The sequence below is a fragment of the Vicugna pacos genome, chromosome 5 (genome assembly GCF_048564905.1).
Source record: "Vicugna pacos chromosome 5, VicPac4, whole genome shotgun sequence".
NCBI lineage: Eukaryota > Metazoa > Chordata > Mammalia > Artiodactyla > Camelidae > Vicugna > Vicugna pacos.
In genome coordinates, this window is record NC_132991.1 from 96,260,565 (window position 1) to 96,286,002 (window position 25,438).

The 25,438-nt window shown below is 56.7% G+C and overlaps 1 protein-coding gene and 2 long non-coding RNA genes across 11 annotated transcripts; 1 reads left to right on the plus strand and 2 right to left on the minus strand.

The window, feature by feature from the left end:
- The first annotated feature begins 14 nt into the window (after window positions 1-14).
- PPP1R7 (protein phosphatase 1 regulatory subunit 7) lies at window positions 15-23,723 on the plus strand. 9 transcript variants are annotated; one of them, XM_072962021.1, is made up of 12 exons: window positions 63-148; window positions 2,495-2,556; window positions 2,967-3,107; window positions 5,954-6,009; window positions 6,713-6,778; window positions 7,327-7,457; window positions 7,810-7,972; window positions 9,800-9,916; window positions 10,760-10,864; window positions 13,781-13,867; window positions 22,997-23,168; window positions 23,411-23,723. In XM_072962021.1, the coding sequence occupies exons 2-12, from the start codon at window positions 2,547-2,549 to the stop codon at window positions 23,704-23,706; spliced, it is 1,344 nt and encodes a 447-aa protein (XP_072818122.1). In that variant the 5' UTR covers window positions 63-148; window positions 2,495-2,546; the 3' UTR covers window positions 23,707-23,723. The 9 variants fall into 9 exon arrangements, 8 of the variants coding, with proteins under 8 accessions (XP_072818119.1, XP_072818120.1, XP_015098962.1 ...); XR_012072989.1 differs by lacking the exons at window positions 2,495-2,556; window positions 22,997-23,168; window positions 23,411-23,723 and adding exons at window positions 14,524-17,417; window positions 17,913-18,839 and having other exon boundaries at window positions 15-148; XM_072962018.1 differs by lacking the exon at window positions 2,495-2,556 and having other exon boundaries at window positions 15-148.
- LOC140696527 (uncharacterized) lies at window positions 609-4,048 on the minus strand. The gene is made up of 4 exons (XR_012072991.1): window positions 2,886-4,048; window positions 2,026-2,124; window positions 1,393-1,477; window positions 609-890 (listed from the first exon to the last, which is right to left on the minus strand). It is a non-coding gene; the product is annotated as an uncharacterized lncRNA (long non-coding RNA).
- Window positions 13,744-19,166, minus strand: LOC140696526 (uncharacterized). The gene is made up of 2 exons (XR_012072990.1): window positions 19,067-19,166; window positions 13,744-14,328 (listed from the first exon to the last, which is right to left on the minus strand). It is a non-coding gene; the product is annotated as an uncharacterized lncRNA (long non-coding RNA).
- Window positions 23,724-25,438: the final 1,715 nt, after the last annotated feature.

The following is a 25,438-nucleotide window of genomic DNA, read 5'->3' on the forward strand; positions in this document are numbered from 1 at the left end:
GAAGGATTCCATTGGCTGGGAAGGGTCCGAGCTAGGAGCCCTGATTGGCTGAGGAGCCCGAGGCGACAGATTCCGGAAAGGGGAAGAGCAGCCAACATGGCGGCGGAGCGCGGCGCGGGCCAGCAACAGTCGCAGGAGATGATGGAGGGTAAGCGGCCCCGCGGGGCGGCGACCCAAGGGCCCAGCGGGCGGGAGGCGGCAGCCCGTACCGGCCCTGCCCGAGAGAAACGGGCGGCCTGGCTTCGGCCGCGGCTCGGGCCCCACCGCGCGCGACCCCTGACATCAGCCAGCCGGCGAGCGGGGGTGGCCCTGGACCAGGACCCGGGGCCGAGGCGGTAGCGGTCCGGAAGGCGCGGGCGGCCTGGGCGGCGCCGGACCCAGGGCCAGGGGCTAGCGGCGGCGCGAGCCGGGCGCATGGGTGGAGACTAAGGGCGCGGTGGCCCCGCAGCCCGGGCGTCCGCCAGCTGGTGGGAGCCTCGCACCGAATCTTTGAGTGTGACCCGCGAGGCTGGTCCCTGGACAGCTGACAGGAAACAGGGCGCAGGGCTCCCTGGGACCTGCCCGAGTCAGCTCATTGGTGAACGTGGCAGGGGTGGAGAAGGGTCCTCTCGGAAGCGAATGGGTCATGGGGAAGGAGTGACGAGGAGCCAAGAGACTGAGTTACAGAATCGATGGGTTCCTGGGTTCAAAGCTATCATAGTTTCGAAAAGACTAAATTCAACTCTTTCGTTTTGTTGAAAAAAATTGTATGCGTGTTATGCATGCGTATAATTACACACACAGTTACCCGTGGTTGGAGAGTCGGTGGTGTCTTAGATTGCTTGTGTGCTTTTAGAGCCGCTGGTTCCATGGGGACTCCAGAAGAGCAGCCAGTGTCTGTGTGCAGAGTGCTAGGGAAGGAGGAGGGGAGGGGAGCAAAGGACGAGTTGGCGTGTTTCAGAGCGATGGCCGCTCGAGCTGAACTTGAGGGATAACTGCGTATCAGCCCAGTGGGCGATATGTTGAGGGAGCCATCAAAGATCATTTCAGGGGAAAGAAACCACACAGACAAAGGTGAAGGGGTGTGAAAGAATGTGACCTATTTGGAGGAGAGTTCACCAAGAGTGACAGTGGAGCTGGCAGGAGAAGGTTGTGGAGGGCCTTGGTGAAGGGGAGAAGCACTTGAAGAGTCTTGGACTTCGAGACCTTTGCATCTTTTTAAGCAAGGAAGCAGCTCATCTTACCCCCGTTCTTCCCACCCTCCCGCCTACTCCTGCTTCCTCATCAGCTGTTTCCAGGTCTTGGTAAATGGCAAATATGAAAGCCAGGTGTTTCTTTCTCGCCCCACTCCAACCCATCCAATTAACAAGCTCCAATGCCTCTACTTCCTTAGTGCCTCCAAATCTTTCTTACCTTTCCCACTGCCAGTCCCTTGAGCCAGTCCATTGTCCTCAAGGCGCCAAAGTCACCTTATTTGCTGATCTGCTTTGCCACAATCCTGTCCAGGATAGAGTCCCAAGTTTCACCCTGGCTGCCCTTCATTAGCTAAGGTTCTCCCATCCTGGGCTCGGCTGCACCTGACCATCCCCCAGCAGAACTTGCTATCCCTTAGTCTTGACCACAGAGTGCCCTGTGCCTGGTAACGACTGATTTATTAAATGTCTACCTGTGTGTCCTGCATGTGCTTTTGTGCCTTTTCTAATTTAGTCCTGACAGCAACTCTGAGGTGTAGGTGCTATTCTGGCTCCTTTTACTGATGAGGAGACTGGGGTCTGTCTGGAAAAGGCAGTAACATAACAAAGCTGTGTCTTTAGGACCAGATACAAACTCAGGAAGGGCCACTGGCATTCCAGAAATTTTTGGAGTCAAAGATCAGATTTGGATTTTAGAATCGGATCAGATTCTCTGGCAGTGGAGAATAGATTAAGCAGAGCCAGACAAGCCACAGAGACTAGTCAGGAGGCAGGCAGGAGCCCCGGCAGTGGCCAGGGCAGGAAGGAAGGGAGGGAGCTGAGCGTTTTAGAGGTGAATTTCATCAAGACTTACCCAGCAGTCCTTCTTGGGTGCTGCTCTGTTAGGCCCAGTAAGAGACAGAGATGAAACAGAGCTTCTTCTCTTCAAAAAGCACAACCCTTTCGAGATAAGCTGTAGTCAGAGAAAAGAGAACACTCAGTGTGGTTGACTATTCCAAGTAATCTGTTAGTGCTTCAGGTCTTCCAGACAGGCTTCCAAAAGAGGTTGTAAAAAGAAAAAAAGTTAGGAAAAAGGAAAATTATTTGACAGTCTTGCCAAAGAATTTTCACCAGTCTGCCACATTTAAGCATTGCCTCATTTATTAATTCAAGAGGTGTTTACTTCCCAGACTTTCAGAACTTCGTGCTGGTCTCCACGCACCCCGACATTTAGCATCAGTGACCTTTCTTGGGGTCTTTAGCATTCCTGGCTGTCTTCTCCTTTCTCATTAGAGCTCCCCACTGCCCACAGTCTGATTTGAGTTAGTCTTGATTTCTTTCAGAACGTGGGCCTGTGAACTGGGCTGGTTTTCTTGGCCAAATGGATAGTGGAGCATGGATGAAGGTATGTGGTGGGAGGGTCACAGTGGTCCCCTGTGCGTGGGTGTCCAGGCCAGCGTGAGCCGAGCAGGAGGTGCTTCTCTGCTGTTACTGTTAGTGCCTTTCATCACAAACCACCAGGGCTTTCAGAACACCTGGTGTCTCTTCACCAGTTCCTTGAGGGCAGGAATAGTATGTCGCTCACCTTCATACCCCTGCGGCTCCCTGCTCTGCCCCCCCAGCCCCCAAGTTCTCCCCTCCACCGGATACCTCAGATGGTGCCCGGGACACAAATGGAAGACACTCAAATGTTTGTTGAACTGAATTCAACAAACGTTTTTGAATTTGACTTACAACTGGATGTCAATATGTTATATGTTCCTTGAAGAGTCCCCTGAGGCAGACGTGAGTGCTCATGGGTGCGTGTGGGTTCAGTTGACAGGAGGGTGGAGTCCGAAGAGTCGGGCGATGACGAAGGGAAGAAGCAGAGCAGCGGGATCGCGGCGGACCTGAGCGAGCACAGCCTGAAGGATGGAGAGGAGCGGGGGGAAGAGGACCCGGAAGGTACCAGGCCGAGTTAAGCACCTTAACCTCACTAAGGGGGCTGCAGGCTCTGCTGTGTGGGATGTGCCCCCCGGGGGTTGGGGGCAGGGAGGCCTCATGGCCGGGAGCAGTGGGCCCTCTGATGGGCTCCCTTAGGCTCCAACCTTCGGCACTTGTAGGCAGGGTGAAGTTTTTCCTGATTCCCCTGAAGGAAAATACAGTTACCAATAATGTTGATACTAGTGTATCATCTGGGACAGAACCAAAAAGTTGTTTTATTAACCGTGTGTTGGAAAAGCAAGATTCTACATCACATTTGGGCTGGCGGTGCTCTTTCCCGCCGTGGTCGTGTAAACTCGCTTTACTGCCTAGAGAGGCCACTTCTGAGCTCTGCTCCGCTGTGCTTACAGGCCTGAGGGTCAACTCCTAAATTGTTTCAGCAATTAACAATAACAGAGTGGATTTAGAGATGTGAAAACTAAGTTCTCAGCCCATAATGGTGGTTTTTCACCCTCCTCAACCATGATCTAAGCCTTTTTTTGTTTGTTTGCTTGCGTAGGAAATCAATTTACATTGAAAAGAATGAGAAAAACCATATGAACAGACAGAAAGATGTCCAGGGTATGTCATTAGGTATAAGAAGCAGAAATTTTACAAGCAGTACACATGTTAAACCTTATTTTTACGATAGTAATAACAGTACGCAGTTTTACCTACTCAGGAAACATGTCTGACTTGTGGTGGCCCTCTCTTAACCACAGGTTTGGGAAGGTCTCTTCTAGATTTTTGTGCAATATGTGGATATTTAAGTGTTAATAATCATACACTACCTTTATGGTAATAAAAACAAAACTAATTTTTAAAATAACATGGTGCTGTGTGCCAGTGAAGATGATTGGTAGCTATGGCAACCTAATTTTAAGGCAAAAGGAGATTATTACCACAAAAGTACCAGTCATGTACTTTGGAACTTCAGAGTCGGTATTCTGGAAGTGATGTGGGTGGAATAAGTACATGGAGGGATGGGCGGACGCTCTCCTTGCTGTCTGACTTAGTCACAAAAAGGTGGGAGTGTCACCTGCCCTCCCATCTGAACACCTGGCACCGTGGAGGATGGGAGAGTTGACGGCTCCCTGTCGCAGGCTCCCCCACAGGTGCATGGCTACACATAGAGCAGCTGGGCTGGGACCTGCGGATCTGGATTCCGTGTTCTCTCCTCCAGAATGCTCGCTGGCTGACTAGAAGGCCTCCGGGAAGGTGCATTTCTGCTCGTCCTTGGGGAAAGCAGGACTTGCCCCTACCTGTATTGCTTTACGTCTTCAGTTCAAGTAAAATCAGTTCAGACATGTCAGCTATTACCTCTCACTTATTTTCCTTGAGTTATTTTTTTTAAATGATGAGTAGTGATAGGTCGGGAAAGACGGCTGGGAACTTTGTTTCAGAGGTTAAGCTGGCATCTGAGCAGCTTGCCTGGTGCTGGATGCATTACAAACAGAACCCCTTAGAGCCTGTGACCACATGTCCTGCTTTGGACACCAGGTGGCCTGGACACCCTGCCTTCGTGGTAGAGCCGCTCGCATCCCACCTTGCAGAGTCATTCATGCCGCTGGTGGCGCTGTCCTTTGGAGGGGGGCATCTGGGCGTATCTCTTTGTTCTTCCCAGCTTCTTAGGTTGGCTGACAGTTTATAAAGCTGTGGCTAAACTAGAGAAAGTAACATTTTTTTCATTAGCCGTTGTTGATCGTTACGGAAAAGGCGTAGTGAAAAGGCTGTGTGGTGGATTCAGGCAGTGTGGGGCCCGACTTCTCTGTCAGGCTGCTTCTGCATCAGGGCACCTCCCTGGGGCCCCCAGTCGAGGGCCAGGCTAAGCAGAGGCTGTGAGCCGGCTCTGCGCAGAGCAGAGGCAGCCGTGCTGCAGGGAGGGACAGCAGTGGGGTCCCAGCCAGCCCCCCGGTGTGCAGGCTCCCACCTCCCGCAGGACCGGCGGCCTGGTGTCCACAGCAGGAGACCGGAGGCAAGAGCCGGCCCCGGAGAAGCGTCATGCTGCGCACACCCACATCAGCTCAGACGCACGTGCTGAAGTGCATCCCCATGAACGGAGGAGGGGGGTTCGAATTCAAGGCCGTTAGCTCCACCGCAGGAGCCACGGCCGCTCCCCCTGGGCGGGCACCCTGCCCCCAGAGACCTGGCTCTCCCAGATGGAGGGCCTCTGCTGAGATGAGCTCCCTGGCCTCCCAGGCAAGACAAGTGTTTAAATTATTCAGCGAGGCCCTGTGGTCTTGTCTGTCGAGCTGTGCTTCACTCTGGTTTGCTCTTTGCAGAGAGAAGTGCTTGTAGATGCCGGGCCACGTTCCAAAGCAGGAAAAGGCACATCCCAGAACAGCTGACTTGCCCGGCATGATCTGTATTCAAATGGCTCGTTTGATTGCCACAGACAAGAAGGGAAAGGCTGTGGGAGGCAGGCTGCTGCCAGCTCCGCGGCTCTGGCGTCACCAGAAGGTGGCAGTGGGCGGCTTCCTGGCCGCTGACTGGGCCCACCTGAGGCTCAGTCGCCTCCCCCGCCCCATCCCCTTCCTGCCAGCAGCTGCAGACTGTTTCCTTTCTTGGGAAGTTCAGCGGCACAGAGGAGAGTTTGGAGACCTTTGCCAGTAGCTGCGTTCGGGAAACTGAGAATGCTTGAAAGGAGACAGTTGCTGGACAGAGCGTTGGCGCGCGGCCACGCCGTCCACGCCCCCAGCATCGCCCCCTCATCTCTCCTCTGCATCCCAGGCGGTCCTGTGCTCTAGGCGCCTGGCTCTCTGCTCTCCGCTGACGCCAGGCCTGCTGCCTCCTGGAGACCCGGGGCTCTGAGTGGGCTTTTTTCTTCTCATTTTTTTCAGAAGGACAAGAGCTGCCTGTGGACATGGAAACCATTAACCTGGACAGAGATGCAGAGGTAATGCCGCCCGCTCAGCCCAGCCTCAGGGGCACGGCGGAGCCCTCCAGCCATCAGGGCGTCTTGTACAAAGGTGCCAGGTTATAAGTGGTGTCCCTGGAGGAAGCTGTGTGAGCCACCCTTGATTGGGTTAGGTTCCCCGTGTTCTGACTGTTTTCAGTACCGGTAATTGGCATCCCCTTTCTGTTGAACCACTGAGAATCGTGGCAGATGAAACGCCTTTGATTCATAGATTGGGCCGAATGATTACATGTAAATGGCGGGGGGAGGGGCGGTCCTACCACCCCAGCACCTGGAAAGCAGCATGTGATGACAGTTTGGGGCATGCAGGGGCTACAGGGAAGGGCAGAAGCTCCCAGTGTGTGTTGATGGCCCCTGGGGATTCCCAAGCCCGCTGCCAGCCACCAGCAGTGACAAGATTGAGCCACCTCCTCAGAGCACAGGCTTTTGTGCTGTGCCAAGGGAGCGAACAATGCAAGAGAGGGTTTACCATCGTTTGGGGGGAGGGTCAGTTCTACCTGCGGCCACTGTATATCGGAGCCAAAGCGGAGAGCATCATGCAGCTCACCCCTGCGTCCCAGGCACCTGCCTGCCGTGGACGCCCTCACCTCCGCCCACCTTGCCAGCCTCCCCGTGGCTCCTATTCCAGGAAGCACACCTTCGCCATTTTGCCACAGGTCAGCCAGACTTCTCTTTGTTTCAGGACGTTGACTTGAATCATTACCGCATTGGAAAAATTGAAGGATTTGAGGTGCTGAAGAAAGTGAAGGTGAGTGAGAAGAAGGCGGTCTTTTGCTGAGAGGTGAGTCTGGGACACTCCTGAGCCTGTCCCACCTGGAGAGTGTGGATAAACCGGATCAGAATTAGTTCTGCACGAGTGACAGTCCTCACAAAGGAGCCAGGCCGCAGCAGGAGCCGCCGTCCTGCACCTTTTGATCTGAGCAGGGCAGGGTGTGTGGAGCAGTCCCGGGGCTGAGCGGCGCCCCAAGTCAGAGCCTGCCTGCAGTCAGGCACAGACCACCTGTGCAGTCCTAAACTCACGTCAGTTAAACCTGTCTTCACACGGAGCCCACGGAGGCTTCACTCTGCTGGGAAACAGCACCGCCCTCGCCCCAACTTGGGTCTGCTCAGTGCGAGGCCTGCCGCCAGCCTCCCTGTGGGTGTCTGTCCATCCTCCCCAAGGTCACCACCTTTCCAGAGAACAGGCGATGACAGCCGTCTTCCCGCCTGGAAGGCTTATCCTGTGTCCTGTAACAGCTGGCACTTTATCCTGGCCTCCCTCTTGCCTGTGTCAGCTGTCCCTTTTGTGTCCCCCAGACTCTCTGCCTCCGTCAGAATTTAATTAAATGCATTGAGAATCTGGAGGAGCTACAGAGTCTCCGAGAGCTGGATCTTTACGACAACCAAATCAAGAAGATTGAGAACCTGGAGGCGCTGACAGAGCTGGAGTGAGTCATGAGTGAGGCCTAGGGAGATACCGAGGGGCCCACCTGCCAGTCTCCCAGAGCCAGCCCTCCGCCCCCGCTGTCAGGCCTGGGAGGCCCGCCCACCACCCTGCACCTGGCTCCAAGGTGCTCTGCTTGCCCGCAGTCTCAGCCCACAAGTTGAACCTTCGATTGGAGGCTTCCAGCGTCTATCAGGGCACCATCTTGTGAGCACAGCATCGGGGGCCCTGCAGGCTGCCCCCTGCCCTCCCCGGGGTGATGCGTGGTCCACCGGGGGATGCACCTCCACATTAGCTACATTCTGAGTTCTGTGTGGCCTGTGCCCACTAAAAATAGGTGTTTTGCTTATTCCCAGGATTCTAGATATTTCTTTTAATCTGCTGAGAAACATTGAAGGAATTGATAAGTTGACACGACTGAAAAAGCTCTTCTTGGTCAACAATAAAATCAATAAAATTGAGAACATAAGCACCTTACACCAACTGCAGATGCTGGAGCTGGGGTCCAACCGCATCCGGGTAGGTGCAGGTGTGGCCAGCAGCATGGCCCTCCGCGCGGGGCGGTGGTATGACTGGGGCAGGGTGGGTGCGGGGAGTGATTGGCAGTGCTCTTTGTAGTTGAATGTGCTGGCTGCAGGTGCCCGAGTGCAGTGGCCTAGCCTGCCTTCTGCACACGCATCTCACTTGCTCCCTGTCCAGATCATGGCAAACTCTAAGCAGACCGTCCCAGTGACGTTCTGCCTGAGGTGAGCTGATCAGCCCAACACTCTGCTTCTGAAAACGCTGATGGCTGTGTTTCCTGGTGAACCTCTGGGGGTGAAAGGGTCCCTGACGCAGCACGGCGGCGGCCCGCAGCGACCTTCCCCACACCAGGGCCGCAGGAGGCAGCTGGCAGCTTGGGGCGTGGCTGGCCCGTCCTGCCCGGGACCAGCCCCTGCGTAGCATCAGAGCCTGCCATTTGCCAGGCTCTGCTCAGGTCTAAGGACATGCGGCCGGGCGTCTTTGGAAGCAGATGGAGCCCTCTACCCAGCTGATATAACCGCTGGGATGCGCCTGTGGAATGGGCCCTGCCTGGGAGGGCGTCACAGGAGGACACATCGGGAATGGGTCCGCCAGCAAAGAAGAGAGGGTTGCCAGGACGGGGTGAGGCCGTCAGCCACCAGGAGACCACTCAACCCCCACCCCCGCCCTGGCCCCCACGAGGGGCGCAGCACGGAACCTGATCCCCCCCCCGCCTTTCTGGGCCGCTGAGGGCAGGCTCTCCGAGCACACCTTCCCCTCCCTCCATGTGGGGAGTGCCCCTCTGTCCAGCTTCTGGAAGGTTACAGCACACTGGCCAGTCCAGCTGGGCCCTCGTGAGCTGGCAGGCTGCAAACCGAGGAGAGTGGTTCTGGCAAAGGGCCTCTGTGCCAGTTGGTGGTAAGATGGCTGAAAATAGCTAAGCAGCACATTTAAAACTAGAGACAGACCCAGATGTCAGCGTTTTATCGTGTCTCCCTATGGAGTGTTCCGAGAGAGAAGTGGCCCGTCACAGGCTAACGCAGGCGATGGCAGCTAAGCGTGGCCTCCCTCTGGGTCTTCACCCTCATGGAGTCCTGGCCGTGTCCCGCCGACAGGCCAGGTGACACACATTCTGCACTTGCTGGAGGCCCTGCTGTGTTACCTAGTCTGCTTATTCAATGTCTGCTGAAAAGTTGATGGTTAACCTGCTTCGAGAGAGCTGTGAACTCAGAGGAGGAGGGAAACTAAGGTCGAGTCTGAGCACCATTCCCCCCCCACCCCCGGCTGTGGCACCATGACCTGGGGGGGGGGTGGTTCCAGCCGAATGGTGGAGCACACGGTCATAGCAGGGAGAAGAAGGAAGGTGACAGGAACTGAGGGAGGGGCCAGAGGGCCCCAGAATGGGGCCCGGGGGACCTGCTCCCAGGAATCCAGGGTGGGCGTCCCAGAGTCAGAGCTTCCAGCAGCCCTCTTCTGTGGACACTTGGGCTCTGGGGGATCTGTTTTTAACAGACTCCGCATAGAACAATGTAATAATGTGTTAACTCATTATTAATTTTAGAACTAACTTTAGAACTGGGGGCGACTTTAGGAGTCTGCTTGTCTGTGGGTTTTCAAGCTCTGTCCCCACAAACTCCAGAGCTCTGAAAACTCTAGGGTTGGGAGTGAGTCCAGGAGAGCAGGCCTTGATCCCCGCCTTCCTGCTTTCTCAACCCTGTGCTGTCAAGTGGGAGTGCGTGGAAGGTTTCCAGAGTGGAAAGCTCCATGACCGACTGTCCGGGGCTGAAATCCTGGGGCCTTTCCTTTCCCGGAAAGCTGACAGCTACCCTGTCCTGATTTTCACAGGCAATTGAAAATATTGACACATTAACCAATCTGGAGAGTTTGTTTTTGGGGAAAAACAAGATCACTAAACTTCAGAACCTGGATGCTCTCACCAACCTGACAGTCCTCAGCATGCAGGTATCCATCCGCCCACTCCACCACTCCCCAGGGCCGGGGCTGCCAGGCAGCCCACTTTTATCTCCACGATCGGGGCTTCCTTGCCCCATCAGTGAGGGGGTGAAACGCTAGAGTCACAGGCTTTGTACATACGTAACTCACATTGAACTGGAATTTCACTCTTAAGCATCACACTCTTTGTCCTGATAAAAGTTCTGGGTGGTTTTAGCCAGAGAGGCTTGTTCAGCAGGTTGAGCTTGTGCCGGAGCCTCACTGGGCTCCGTGGGGGTTGGGGGGCCATGTCCGTGCGGGCCGGGTGGCGGGGGTAAGCACCTGCACGTACCTTGTCTCCTGTTCCCTTTTGTCTGAAGCAAACGTGTGGACTCAGACCCTAAAGGCAGGATGTGCTGGGGCGTCTGGGCACCGTCCAGGTGTGGCGGGTCCCCCAAAGCCACACGTGCCTTTCCAGCAGTTGTTCTGCGGACTTCTTTAGAAAGAGGGCCTTGTGCCTTAACTTGGGTTGTAACATGTGCTGAAAGAAATGAGGATTAAATTTACTCTAAGATATTCTGTGACTTTGATGTTGTTGAATTACTATATTAATTAGTGTAGGCCTCCCCCAAGTAGACAGGAAAGTGAGTTGTTTGCACAAAAGCCTTTAACCCTGATGTGTAAATTTTAGCCAGTGCAGCAGACTTGAAATTTTGCCCTTTCTCTGTGTGCAAGTCCCATCCTGGCAGCTTTAGGTGGAATGCCCTGTTTTCAGGAGTCTCCAAGACCAGCAGCCCCATTTCCTAGAAGCCACTTTGTTGCTCGCCACCCACACTGTCCTGACAGCTGTTGGTCTCCCCCCTCCCCCTGCAGAGCAACCGACTGACCAAGATCGAGGGTCTGCAGAGTCTGGTGAACCTGCGGGAGCTCTACCTCAGCCACAACGGCATCGAGGTCATCGAGGGCCTGGACAGCAACGTAAGGCAGCAGGCGGGGGGGCGTGGGGCCCGGGCAGGCGGGCAGGCAGGCAGGTGGTGGACGGGGCCCCGGGAGGGCGGGCAGCAGGCGGGTGCGGGGCCCTGGGTGGACTCGGGGCACCAGGCAGGTGGCACGCACTGGTTTCCAGGGCCCTCTCTGTAGGGTGGTTGTCCCTCGGGGTTGAAGGTGCTGACCCCTGATGCAGAGAGCCAGGTGGTCCCTGCTCACCTGCTGGGACAGGCAGGCATGAGCAGCCGGGGCCTGAGGGAGCAGAACTGTGCAGGGCCGGGGCAGATTCACTGCAGGGGTCCTGGCAGCCCTGTGGGCATTGGGGAGGATTTTTAAAAAGTGAACCCTAGCTGCTCCTGGGTGCCCCCATACCATGCAGGGCTAGCAGGCGTCTCCGGCTCCCCGAGCCCCTGCCCAGCCCTCCCCGCCTCGCTGGCCAGGCCTGTCCCAGGCCCACCTGGGAGGGCATGGCAGGCTGGCTCTGAGCTCCAGGAGGCCCCTATCCTCCTCTGCTGCCTGCAGGCAAACCTGCTCCTCCTCAGTGCAGTGTTCAAGGCAAATAAAATGCTTTTACTCGTTCTATTTCACTGTTTTTTTTTTCCTGTTTTGTTTAGTTGCTAGTGAGTTGGTCAGTTTTGTTGTAAACACAGCATTTCAGTCTTAGTTATGACTCCTTTGGCTTTCATGCCTCAGCCCCTGGGCCTAGTCATCATTAATGTTTTGGGGAGAGACTGCCTTCTAAATTTTACTTCACCAACATGTGCATCAAATTTTAGAAGAGCTAGGGCATTCCTACAATAGGTCTCCTCGCCTTCCTCCTCCTCGTAGTCAGGCCAAGTTTACAGAGCTGGCGTGGAAATGGGGGGCAGAGGGCTGAGAGGTCAGCCAGAGGAGCCGCTCAGGAGATGGCATGCCTGCAGCGAGCCTCAGGCAAACAAGACAGGGTGAGAACTCGGGTTACCAGCCAGAGCGCGACACCGTGGGCTGCATCAGCACCAGACCCTTTGGGGGCCTCTGAAACAGAACAGTGCGAGAACACAGTTGTGGCTCTAAAGGCGGTTGTTGTGACCCCCATCATGGTCAGACATGACAGTCTTTCCCCCGAGATCTTTATTCGACCAGAGGCCATGTGTGTCCACCTGCATTTTCTTCTAAGCTTTATCTGTTTTAATTTACCTGGGATGTACTTTTGTGGTGTGAGGTCAGGAAGTAGCGTATCTTCTTCCCAAACGGCAAACCTGCTGTCTGGACAGCGCAGACGGCTCCCGCAGTGTGCCGGGCGCCGCCTCTGCCCTGTGGCTGCTGCTCCTGTCCCGGGCCTTCTGCCCTGGCCTGGCAGGTGGTGGCATGGATGTGGCCGTCTCTGGTGTGCTCGCTCTCCCTACGCCATCCCGCTCCTTTTTTTTTTTTCTTTTTAAGCAGTTCTTACTGGTTTGCTTTTGAATGAGCTTTCAAAACACTGTGCAGCCCCTCAGAAAAACATGATACAGTGTTGAGCGCATGCCCGCGTCCTTGTGCTCAGGGCTTTGGGGCCAGATCCGGCAGCTGGACACCCTGGGGCTGAGCCTGTGCTTGGGCTGCACGAGGACCAAGCACAGCTGCTTTGCGGTTTCTGTGTCTGCACACCCAGCAGAGCGGGTCAGGGGCTGGACCTGGCCTGACCCACCCTGCTGCCCACTGGGCTCCTCTTTGCAGAGTTCTGCTAAGTCCCTGTTTGCTCCGAAACCCCATAGCTCTGCAGACAGGAGCCTCCTGGCCCGTAGATATCACCCCAATCTGAGCAGCCGTGTGGGCATAACGCAAGCGGACTAGGGGAGCCCTTGGAGCCAGAGACGGGGCCCGGGGCGTTAGCATCAGCAGGGCTGCTGGCTGCCTGCTTGTGGGGGGGCAGGGGCAGGTGTTTTTATTTTATTGAGACTTTTTTTTTAACTTTCCCTTAAGACTGGGTTTGGAAGCAGAATCCCAGGAATGCAGCAGGAAGTGTGATGAGGGAGCCCTCAGTCAGAACCGGGCAAAAGGAGGGGGATAAACTCTGAGGGGGCTGTCAACCCACCTATAACGTTTCCCTTCTGATTTCAGAAAAACTTGCCAATTGTTTTTTCAAACATACTTCAGCCAGCAATGCAAGTTTTAAAAGACATCATTTTCACTACAGTCTCACTCTGATAAATTTTAAAACTCTGATCTTTAAAACAAATATTCCTCAGGCTGAGCTGATACGTATTGGAAAGTATCTGCTGGGCGCTTTTGAGTCGAGTCCCCAGCGGGGCCGAGCGCCCCTTCTCGCCCCGCCAGCTGTAAGTCCCCGGCCCGCCCTGGACCCGCTGTCCCTCAGGCCCAGGCCTTCCTCGGTTCGCCCCTTGCTCCTGGTGGCCTCTTGCCGGGAGGAGGGCCCCTTCCAGAAGCCTGGGCCTGGGCCTGGCAGCACCACCTCCCCTTGTGCCTGGCAGCTTCTTGCCCTCACCACACCCGGGCTCCTCATCCCTAAATGAAAGGAATTCTGTTCTGAGTGTCACTGGAGTTGTGTGTCCTCGAGACGCGCACCGAGTAACTATCGCCGCCCTTCTTTGTGGTCAGCCCTTCTGCTCAGGTGCCGCAGCCTCCCAGAGCTTTCGGGCAGGTGTTCTCTGCTTCTCCCAGGACAGCTCTCTGTGGGGTCCTTGGGGTCTCGTGGAGCCAGTTTCAGATCCTAGTGAGAATGAGAGCTGCATAAGGTGGTTGTGAGGATTCTGTGTGTAAACGAAAGCAGGGGCGGGCAGTGGGCAGGGTCTGCACCTGGTTCACACGCGCCTGTCCTGGGAGGCAGAGGTCAGCCGCCCCCGGCTCCGTGCCCAGGCCCAGCACTGTGCTCATGGTCACAGACTCTGAACTGAGGTAATCTACGAAACATTTATTTCCTTATTTTAGAACAAACTCACAATGTTGGACATTGCATCGAATAGAATCAAAAAGATTGAAAACGTCAGCCACCTCACAGAGCTGCAGGAGTTCTGGGTGAGTGGAACGCGGGGCTGCTGATGCTTCAGCTGGCTGGTCCCACCGAGTAAAATGTGTTTAAGTTGTGGGAGGGGCTCCGCCTGGAGCCCTGGCTGGAATGAGCTTGCGGGTGGGTGGGCTGTTGTGGGACTTCGGGGAGCTTGTTGCAGATGTGGGATCTCGGGCCCCAGCCCACCGCAGATGCAGGCAGAATCAAAATCGGCTTTTTAACAAGATCCTGGATGACTGTCCTGCACACGAAAGCGTGAGAAGCCCTGGTCTGTATGTGCTTAGACCCTCAAACTGCCATGTGACTGGAGGGTCTCCAAACCCAGCCCAGAGGCCAGTGTGTCCCGGGCACAGAAGTCCCCGCAGCATGGGAGGACGTGTTGGGTGGGCTTCCGCAGGCGCCGTGCCAGCACTGGCCTCGTGCTCGTCCTGTGGTTAATGCTGCGCTTCCAGGACTGGTGTCGCAGAGCCTAGAGGAGGAGAAAGATCTGAGAAGGCTGGAGCCGCCTCTGAAGGCGCATGACCCAAGCTGAGGTCCTCGCTGCCAGGACTCCCCACAGGTGTACTGGGGCACGTGCGTTGCTTGTGCCCAGCTCCGCTGCTGTGGCCCTGCAGGTGATGCCGTGCACCCGCCCTGTGACTGCGGTGTGCTCTCTCTGACCTAGGGTTCCTGCCGAGGGTAAGGCGTCCTCCTCCTCGTCCAGCTGCGCCTCTGGCCCTGCTCATGTCCTGTGTGTGTTCCTGGGCTCGCCTTGAGAGCTCACCCAAGTTTCCCTAGAGCACAGGTGGCCTGCTGTGAAGATGCCCTTGCCCCGCATTAACAGCACTGGGTCTCGGGTGCTGTCGGGCTGTGATGCAGAGCAAGTCTGGGAAGACCAGAACCAGCCCTTGGAAGGCGAGGAGAGACAAGCGAGCCACCCTAGCCGAGGGTGTGGTGTGCAGCCCACTCGCGAGGACGGGGTGGCTGGGTCAGCAGGTGGGGTTGGAGTAAAGGGGTTTGGCCCTGAGGAAGCTGAGAAACCACAGGAGAATAAGGAGGCAGAGACAGAGGGCCTGGGCGAGAAGGAAGGTATGTCTGGGAGAACTTGGGGAGCAGTTTGGGAGGCAGTGGTTCTGAATGCGTGGCTCTGTCTGTGCCCAGTGGAGCGTGGGACCTGGGTCTGGGACTGTACAAGGCATCCTGGCCATCCGGGGCAGGAAGGCTGGCAGCCCACCCTGGGACACCCAGAGGAATCCCGCGTCTCTGGCCACCGCAGACAGCAGAGCGGGCAGTTTGCACAGTGCTTTGTGGTGTCCAGGCTGGTTGCCTTCTGGTCTGATGGTCACAACAGTTACCCCATTTCACAGCCGAGGGGTGAATTCCAGTGGGGAGGCCACTGGCCGGGAACATCCCAGCTCTGCCCTGTGCTCATACCCATGGGGGAGATGTTCTCAGCCACCAGCTGGCCTCTGAAGGAGGAGCAGGAGACCTGTCTCCATGAATCTCTAATGGCCCCAGTCCTGCACCTAACTGATTTTCTGTCTGTTCTACCGAACAGTGAGGGAAGAACGTTGAAATCTCTGAACCATGACTGGACTTGTCTGTTCCTCCAGCCCCCTCAAGTTTTGCTTCTTGTAAAGAAAGGTTTCTGTTAGGGGCACGTGTGCACGTGCGTTGGGGATTGTAGCGTCTCCTTGAGGGACTGCCTTTATCATGTGCAATGTCCCTGTTACTGTCCTGTCCCCTTGTCCCAGCGATCCACCTGTGTGCTGTGGATGCAGCATCTGTCCGAGTCCTGTTTTCAGGGATGCCTTTCTCCATCCATTTACTCTTCACCTGTGTCTTTAAAATAATTAAAATGTGTTTCCTCTGTTGGGTTTTGCCTTTTTATCCCGTCGCACAATCTCTGTCTTCTAAGTTGAGAATTTGCTTACATTTAATGCAACTGCATTTGGTTGCATTTCGTGTTAACGGTTGAGTTTTGAGTTGAGTTCACTGTCTTTCGATGTATTTCTCTTTTATTGGGCCCGTCTATTTTTGCTTTATTTTTCTTTTTTCCTGCCTGCCTTTTAGATAGGGGGGGAAAACTTTTTGTGTTGTATTTTATCTCCACTGACGACATACTTGCTTATACTTCTGTATTTTGTTTGTTCAGTGGTTACTCTAGGAATTGCAAAACGCGTTTTTAATTTACCACAATCTGTCTTCAAATGACATTGAATACTTCACATACAACGCAGGGCCCTCACCACGGGGAACCTCCGCTGCTCCGTCCAGTGGCCGCCGATCTGTTTTACTTTTAAATACGTTGTAAATCCCACGATACATTATGTCAAGCGACTTTTAAAGGAATTTTGAAACAAGACACCTACTCACTTGACCACCTCTGACGCTCTTCCTTCTTTTGTGTACTTTCCACCTGGCGTTTCCTCTCTACCTGAAGAGTTCTAACTTTTTTGTGCGCAGCCTGCTGTAAACCGATCCCTTCAGCTTCGGCTTGTCTGGAAAAGCCTCTGCGGTGCCCGGTTGCTGAAGGGCGGGGCCGCAGCCCGGCGCGGCCGCCCCGCCACCTCCCCGCCCCCCGGCCACTCTCTTCTGCTGGGGGGGTCGTGCTCTTTCCCTCCGGCCGCGCTTTACGTGTTCTTTCCGTCACTGTTACTTTCTGCAGCTTGAGCGTGATGTGCTAGTTCTCGCGTTCAGCGGCGCTTTTTGGATCTGTGAATTTACAGTTTTCATCAAAGGCAGAAAACTTTCGGAAGTTATTATTTATTAAATGCAAAGAGAAAAATTATTTCCTGGAAGATTTTTACGCTCTCCTTCCCCGTTTCCTTCTGAAAATCCAGTTACACCTGTGTGTTCTACGGGTTGGCAGTCGGATCGCTGAGGCTCCGCCCGCCCCCGCTGCTGGCCCCTGTGCCTGCGTCTGCGTGGTTCTGTCCCTCTGGCTCCGGGCCGTGACCGCCGCCGCCGCGGTGCCCGTCCACCGTTAGGCCCACGGAGTCAGGCTTTTATCTCAGATGTGCTTTTCCACTCTGAGGGAGCATTTGGTTCATCTTTGTAAATCCTCTTCCTTTCCTCGTGTTCCCTCGTCCTCCCTCCCTCCCGTGGGCGGACAGGCTTTCTTAGACGCTGAGCATTGTGATGTTGGATTATTGAGCGTCTGGATTGTTGCTGCTTTCCTTTGAAGTGTGCTGGACTTTTTGTCTGGCAGACAGTTAAGTCCCTGCTCGATGCTCCTGAGGCTACGAAAGCTCTCCTGATCTTTTCACAGTGAGTCTGAGTGGCCTGTCCCCTCGGGCCGGGCTGCCCTGCTTCCAGGCCGTGACCCTTCTCGGGACTGTGTGGACGCCCAGGCGTTCCCCAGGGCTCTCCACACTGGTGGTGAGAAAACAGACACAGCACGCCCTGCCTGGGCACGCGGCTTCTGGGCCACTGCTCTTTGGCCCGTTTCACTTGCCTCCAGAAATTCCAGCTACTCTGCCTCCCCCACCTACAGCCACCCCTGGACTCAGCGTGGCCCCCAGGCTGTGCTTGGATCCCTCCCTGTGTTCCAGAAAGTGCCTCCAGGCAGAGGCCAGGGTGAGCACAGAGCACGGCCATCGGTGTCCCTCCCCTCGGGCACTGTCCTGGGTTGCCTGTCATCCAGTGTACGAAGACAGTTGTCTCATATACAGTGTCCTGTTCTAGAGTGTAACCAAAAGGGCAAGTCCAGCCCCAGTCACTCGTCACGGCCTGTCTGTGACTCTCGCCTCTGTGGAGTATAAGCTCCACCTCACCAGTCGTGTGGTCGTGCCTGACACAGACCTGGTTGAACGGGGGAAGGACGTAGGAGGCATGGCGGGGCAGTTGGGAGCACGTGGAGAAACGTGCCTGCAGAGACACCAGATGAGGCCAACGTCCTTGTCTTGATGGCGGCCCCACCATGGCATCTCACAGTGGAGGACAGAGGGCGTGAGCTGGCAGCCACGAGGGTGCAGTGACAGTGCTTGTAGCTACAGGAAACACTGCTTACCTCATTAATTTTTTTTTAAATGCACTGAAACAGATGTGATGTTGCTGCCCCCAACACCTCAGGTGTCCCACCGACATCCCCACAGCCACACGTGGGGACGGAGAAAGCGCCACCTTGAAGCCTCCGCAGGACCAGGCGCTCTGCAGAAGGACGCTTCTTAATGGAGGACAACAGGACCCGGACACGCGGCAGTGTGGTGTCCCCGAGTCTGGCAGCAGGGCAGCTCCAGGTGTGCACAGAAGCAGGGGGACGCAGCCCGTCCCAAGGGGGAATGGCGTCAGGAGAAGCCAAGGTGAACGATGGCCCCCCACCCCCAGGTCCTGGCACTCCCACTGTGGGTTCCGCTCCCCGCGCACGTGCCGGCCTCAGTGACTCGTCCTTGACAGGCCGGATGCGGCAGCAGGGACAGGAGTCCACCTCTGCGGGGGTCCTGGAAAGACTGGCTGTGCCCAGGGGGCCCTCTCCTGCTCTCTCTCGAACCCTCAGCCTTATGTGAAGTAACAGGCACCTCCTTCGCTGCCAGCAACATACAAGGCACACACCCCCTTTGTCGGGGCGGTTTTATTGTATGAGATGCATCTTGAGAATTCTTCCACAACTCTGCTCTGCTTAAAATATTACTGAACTTGAGAGGAGTAGATGTAAAAATTCTATGTAAATATCTGCCAAAAACCCCCAAACACTGTAGTGGGAGGTACACACTCCTGTGAAGTTTGGGTTTTGAACCATGAGACAGTCTGCCGGGAACACCCCATCCAGGGCAACGTTCTGACAGAGACCCAGCAGCTGATTCAGGCGGGGGCCACTGAAGAGCAGCGTGTTTGCACAGGTACCAGGTGCCACCCCGCCGAGAACTTGCTGATTGCAAAGGGGAAGTGTGCTCCCCAGAGTCACCCAGGGTCACAGCTTGTCCACGGATCCAGCTTGTCGTCCCTGACAGTGGGGCAGCCTAATGCCACGTCCTCTGATGTGGTTCGTCTGTGAAGCATCCCTGCCAAAAATGCTTAATCTGATCTAACCAGGCATTGAGACCTGACTCCAGTTTATGAGAGGCACAGGGACCAGAGGGACAAGCTTGGGGACAGCCAGGAGACAGGCAGACAGGTCCAGAATGAGGACTGCTCTGCGTTTCTTTAAAAGTCAGTTTCATTTAACAGGAAAAAAACTGAGAAGGAGGTGGGGAAGGGCCTGGACTAGAAGAAAATAAAAGTTGTACCTTCTGGGGAGAGATTCTGGAAGAAGCCAGACATCTCTGGAAGGTCGCTCCCCAACGCCGTGCTCGTTGTGAAGAACTTAGACAAACAAAGGCCACTCTTTTCCCCCAGTGCGGATTCCGGAGATTCTGGAATCTCTGTGGAGATGACACCGGTGAAGGGTTTCGAGTTCCATTTTGGAAAAACACAAGAATAAGCGTCTGCAGAGCTCTGTGTTGGACACATCCTTTACAGCTGCCGTCAGTGGTGAGGGACGTGCCCAGGGCCACCTCTGCCGGCCAGACTGCGGCACGTCCTGGAGTTTGCAGGGACAGCCACCACAGGGGGCGGCTGGGACGCGGACGCGGGGAGCATCATGACGTGCAGCAGGGAGCACACAGTGTGTGGCGGGGACCCGAGACTGGAGGAGGAAGGGGCGGCGCCGGCCGCGAGCCCGGGGCAGCCACCGCAACACTGCAGAGCTGTGCTTCTCCCAAGCAATGTGACGTCGCTGCTTTCGCTGAAGGAGTACGCGCTGTGGGTGCTTCGAGGCAACGGTGTCTAAGGGACACGGCCTTTTTAGTGACCCCACAGCGGGGGGTCTTCCTGTAACCGCCCTGCTGCCACCACAGCCATGTGGACAGGCCCTCCCGCGGCTCTGGCTTCACACACGGCACCTTGGCCGCAGGGACAGCTCGCGTCGTCCAGATCTGTGATAGATTCACGCTTGCCAGAAAAGTAACGTTTGAGGGTTTGTCCTGAAGGAGCTGTCCCCACTCCAGAGGCGGCGCCAGGGGAGCTGCCTGGGGTCAGGTCCCTTAAGTCTCCACCCTCAGAAGCAGGCTCAGGCCGTCCTCAAGGAAAGCACACTGGACCCACGTGAAGCCCTGCAAAAGGGGCCAGCCTGGGAGGCCTTGCGCCCTTTGTCCTCTGGGAGAGCCATCGCCTGCAGTAAGTTGTGAACAACAGTCTGGCTGTGACAGTGGACCTTGTACCAGACCAGGCCCCACCATAAACACAGAGGCGAGGCGGCTCTCCTCAGGCAGAGATAGCAGGCAGGTCCTGAGAACAGGGAAGCTCAGAGGGAGCCCCGCTCTCTGCCTTGAAGCAGTTTCGGAATGAGCAGCTCTGGAGCTGAAGAAGCAGAGGCCGGAGTTTACGGCAGCTGGAGTCGGGACAAGCTGCAGAGAGCTGTGCAAAAGGGCCCTGGAGCCCCACGGCCAGGGATTGCCTGTCACTGTGGCCGAAGGCTGGGCAGTCTGGGCACAAGACCACCGGCTCAAGGCAGGGAGCAGAGCTGGGGCACAGTGGAGCCCATCCCTGCCCGGGTAGGGATCTCACATCCTTGGTGTCTGGCTGCCCCAGCAGTCTGTGGGCCACGGGCTCAGATGCAGCCCCTCTGAGCCCACGCTCATAAAGCCCCCAGACGGGCTCCAGCAGAGTCTCCAGGGGAGACCGAGTTTGGCTCCAGCAGAGTCTCCAGGGGAGGCCGAGTTTGGAGTTAGGGCCCGGACCTCCTGGAGACCCGCCCTGATGAAGCCTGAGACCAGGCCTGTGTCACTGGAAGGAGCTCAGGGGTAAGCGAGTTTCGTCCACGGCTGCCGGCCTCTCCCCTAGCCCCGGCCTCGCTCTGCCGCATGGCACCATCAGGGCCATCTTCCCAGCTACCCGCCCCATGACCCCTCACCTATAGAGAAGCCACGACTCCTTCCAGCACAGCTGGACGCCCACCCCCTCCAGTGCCCATCTCACCCGGCCGGCCCCAGGAGCCACCTCCAGCAACCCGGCCCCATCAGGACCTGCCCCCCTACCGCCCCCGTCTGCTGCCTTCTCGCTGCCCGCCCTCCTCCCCTCCCTTAGGTCCCGGACCCTGTGGTCATCACTGCCCACCCCGCCCCGTCACACTCACCCAGACGCTGCACACGGCAGTAACGGGACAGAGGGCGCTGATAGGCTCGTCCTGAACATGCTGACTTCAGTGCTGCCCCGGGGCTCCCCACTGCCAGAGGTCAGCGGGCGCCTGTCCACCTCTCTCCCCGGGTTGGTCTCCTCTGTCCTCATGACTCCCCTCAGCCGACATTCTTGCTGAAGTGGGTGCCCCACATTCGCAGCCCCTGTCTGCACCCTCCCGCCACCACAGGCGGAGGGTCCTCTGAGCCAGCCCCCTGTGTCCGAGCCCTCCCTCCCCACCCACCACCACCTGCTCCCACAGGTGTCCTGCCTGGCTGTCCCCTCACCACCACCCTCTTTCCTGGACCCCCCGTAGTCAGGCGCTCTCCCACAGGGACCCGTTTGAGGGTCTCTCCGCCAGTGGAGACAAGGCTGGGTCAGTGTCCCCGCCACCCCATCTTACTTCCCAGTGGACCCTTGACCACTGCTCTCCCTGAGGCCCTCCTCCCTTGGCCCGCAGGGTGTCACTCTCACCATCTGTCACCCAGTCACCCCCGGCCATCTTTGCTGACCGTCCTGGGTTGGGGCATAGCCTGGGGTTCGATCTGGGGACTTTTCCCCTCTTCTCTCTCCTCACAAGCCTGTCCAGTCGTGTGACTCTGGCTACCACATACGTGCGCACAGCACCCACATCTGTGTGGACCCCAGTGTCTGTCCTGGACCCAGACTCGCGAGTCCAGCTGCACACGCCACGTGGGCAGTGCTGGGCGCCCGCCTGCCCCCAAAGCATGAGGCATCCAGACCTGACCGTGCGACTTCAGTCCCCGAGCTCTCCTCCATTTTGCTCAAGCTCAGTCAGCGTTCACTCTTGTCTCAAAGTCTTTGGGTCAGAAATCTTGGAATCTTCCTTTATCTCTCCCTTCTCTTATGCACCACATCCAGTGCGGCGTCTTAACTCTACCTTCAAGATCGATCCAGAGTCCAGCACTTTCTCAGCTCTGCTGCTCCCAGCTTGGTCCCAGCTTCCGGCCTCCATCACCTGCGCGGGAAAGCAGCCACCTAATCCGCAGGCCTGCAGCCCACTCTCCGCGGGAGGGAGTGGGCCTCCCAAAATGTCCAGCCTGCCCAGGGCTCCTGTCCCACTGAGGACTCAAGTCCCCAGAGTCCCCACGATCTGCCCCGTCCTGTCCCTCCACTCCTGTCCCCCCTGCACCGCCTTCCCCACTGAGCCCCCCTCACACAGAACAGAGCCCGTTCGTAGCAGGTTGTCGGGCCCTCATGCAGCGAGTCAGCATCAGAGAAGTCACTGTCCCAGTGTGTTTCAGGCCCAAAGGCGACGCAGCAGCCCAGGCGCCATGTGGACCGATGTCGTCTTAGAGCAGTGAAATCCAGGGTCCTTTTACGAGGCAGCCCAGTGCCTGTCCAGCAATCGGGCCCCCACACAGCCCCCAATGTGGACCGCTCCCGTCAGATCTTCTCCGGGTGGAGCTGGAGCCTGGCATCTCCTACAGGATGATTCCTAGAGCAGAGCCGGGTGGGGGTTCAGGCCAGCACCCCGCCCTCCACAGCAGTGATGCGGGAGCCCACGCTGCCCCCTCTCTGCCCCACACCGCGCCCACAGCGCCATGTGGCACGGGGTCAGCCACACAAGCCGGCAGGCGTCTCGGCTTTTCTGGGAGCCTGGAGCCATGGGTGACCCCCCCACCCCACCTCCCATGCACCGCCGAGCCCCTCCCCACCTCTCCCGCGTCCAGAGGCCGTCCTGTCTGTTCACTTGTCCCTCTGCCGTTGCTTTGGAAACTGAAAGAAACCAAGGCGGCCGTCACCCAGAGTCCCCAGCTAAGAGGCAGGAGGATCCCCTCGAAGGAGTGGCCCGAGCGTGGGTGCAGATGCCATGACGGGCGCTCTGACCAGGGCCCTTCTTGCCCTAGTCTGGACGGTGGTCTGAAGGCCAGAAGGCTCTTCATGGCCGTGGCGGGTGCCCTGGTGGGCCTTGGCAGAGCTGGGATAGGGACATATGCCCTGCCCTGAGCCCGTCCTGACCATGCATGTTCTGAACTCAGCCATCGAAGATGCTCTGCACACAGAAATGGGCAGCAGGTGTCCTGGTGGAGCAAGCCCAGAGAGGGGCCACTCGGGGCAGAGCCGTGAGCACTGGGCCGCCTGTCCTCTGGTCTGCTGACCGTGTTGTAATCAGAGCACAGAGCCTGCCTTGGGAACCAGGACTAGGAGCTGGTGTGTAGGAAGTTCAGTTGAACCTGCTTTAACACTTTGCTGGGAAGCCGGGTGGGGCTGGGATGGTATCAGCCTCTTCTCTCTGCTGCTCTGAACCTAGAACTGCCCTGCGGGGTGACGGCCGGGTTAGGGTGGCCAGGACGTTCCCAGGGTGATAAGAGGCCCCAGAGGGGCCAGGTCGGGGGCTCAGGGCTGTGTGTTCTGAAGGCTCTCCTCACACATGTGCACGTGTGTCCCCCCAGATGAACGACAACCTCCTGGAGAGCTGGAGCGATCTGGACGAGCTGAAGGGCGCCAGGAACCTGGAGACGGTGTACCTGGAGCGGAACCCCCTGCAGAGGGACCCCCAGTACCGGCGGAAGGTCATGCTGGCCCTCCCCACCGTGCGGCAGATCGACGCCACCTTCGTCAGGTTCTGAACCTCACCCCCCCGCCCCCACCCGCTCTTGTCAGAAGAACCTCCAGCCACGGTTTTTTAATCCAGCTGCTGCCCCTGAGGTCGTCACTGTATCAGCAGCCACAAACCCAATGGCAATAAAAGGCACTGAGTGAAAACTGCCTGTGTGGTGCCGCTCACCTGGCCGCCGGTACTGCCTGCATCCCCGCGCCCCTGGTTAGCCATCCTCACCCTGGAGCCACACATCGATGCTCCCCACCCAGTGCTGTCTCCTCCTCTCACAACCCCGCTGGGAAGGGTGAGACGGCGGGGCTGGGAGCATGCTGCCCGGGAATGCTTGGGGGCCCAGGGCCTGTCAGCCGAGAGCTTTCCAGTCTAAAATGCGCCAGCTGGTGCCACAGGGTTTGAAATTTCATACTTTAAAAAACAAAGCCTCAGGTGAATACAGCTGTGCCCCTGGCACTGTCCTGAAGAGCGGGGCCACCCAGTGCCCCTGCAGTCCTCGGGGTCAGTGTCCCCGTGCAGTAGAGACGCCTCCCACACTCGCCTGCACTGTGCGCGACCCACCTGCGTCTCCCTTCACGGGCTTCTCCAGAGCCACCCTCTGGACCACTTTAATGTCACCTTTCCGTCTTACCCCATCATCGTAGTGGCTTGTTCTTTATACACTTACATGGACAGCCACCCTGAATGTGACCAGGACTTTGTCATCTCCTAGGGTCTCAGATTTTCTCTTCTGCAGAATGAGGACCGAATCACAGGACCCCAAGGTCCCTCCTGCTTCCAAGACACTCGAGTCCAGCCCAGGATCCCCCCAGGCTGCCTGTGGCTGCATCAGTTCAAAGTAAAGTCTTTACAGTGAAATTAAAAATTCAGTTTCTCAGCTGCACTTGCCACAGTGGTAGCCACACCTCGCCAGGGGCAGCCCACGTCCATCCCCACAGACAGTCCTGCTGGTCAGTGCTGCACTGGACCCTGTGGCAGGCCCTGGGCAGCTGCCCCACGGCCGGGGCGCCCATCTGCCAGGGAAGCTGCGGACGCAACGGCCAGCCTGAGGGCTGGTTAGGTCACGGCCAACTTCTGACTCGGATCTTCAACAGAATTAATTTTGCGACTTGAATTATGAGCATCTGCCTATGAAAGGGAAGAGGGTCAGGTTGGGGTGGCCTGGAAAGAGCCTTTAGATCAGGAGCCTAGAATTCCACCCTCGGCCACCTGCTGTCTGAGGACAAGAGGAGGACATTTTCAGGTGCACAGGGATTCAGGATTTGAGTGCCTGTGGTGAAAAAGTTATTTGGAGGAGTCCACCCAAACAAGAGATGAATCCAGATAAGAACTGGGAAGGGAGGGTGTTTCAGTAGCAGCACAAAAGCCAGCAGAACTTCAGTTTAAAAGAATGTACTTGACTGTCGAGCTCTTTGCAAATGTGGGACAGAGTTCCTGACGATACAGAATGTGCCCCCACAAAACGGGTCTGAGCCGCCAGGTTACTGTTTTTGTGAACCCAGAGGTAAGACAGTGGCAAGTAGAGGGAAGGACTGTGCAAGTTTGTTTTTTCAGTGGATGCACTGGAGGTTGAACCCAGGACCTCATGCGTGCTAAGCATGCACTCTGCCACTGAGCTCTACCACCACCCCGAAGATTCTGCAAGTTTTAACTGTGGTATAAAAGAAAGAAGTAATAGCATATAGAGTTTGTAGGAAAATACAAGTTTAAAGCAACCACTGACAGGGGGAGGGCATAGCTCAGTGGACAAGCCATGCAAGATGCCTTGGGTTCAGTCCTCAGCACCGCCACTAAAATAAACAAGTAAACCTAATTTCCCCCAACTCCAAGAAAAGCAACTACTAGCAACAAATAAGTTATGAAACAT

Excerpts from the sequence above, each read along its gene's own strand:
- PPP1R7 (XM_072962018.1), top strand. The coding sequence starts at position 97 with ATGGCGGCGGAGCGCGGCGCGGGCCAGCAACAGTCGCAGGAGATGATG. Across the intron at positions 7,458-7,809 it reads GAGGCGCTGACAGAGCTGGA|GATTCTAGATATTTCTTTTA; the intron begins GTGAGTCATGAG and ends GCTTATTCCCAG. Across the intron at positions 10,865-13,780 it reads TCGAGGGCCTGGACAGCAAC|AACAAACTCACAATGTTGGA; the intron begins GTAAGGCAGCAG and ends TCCTTATTTTAG.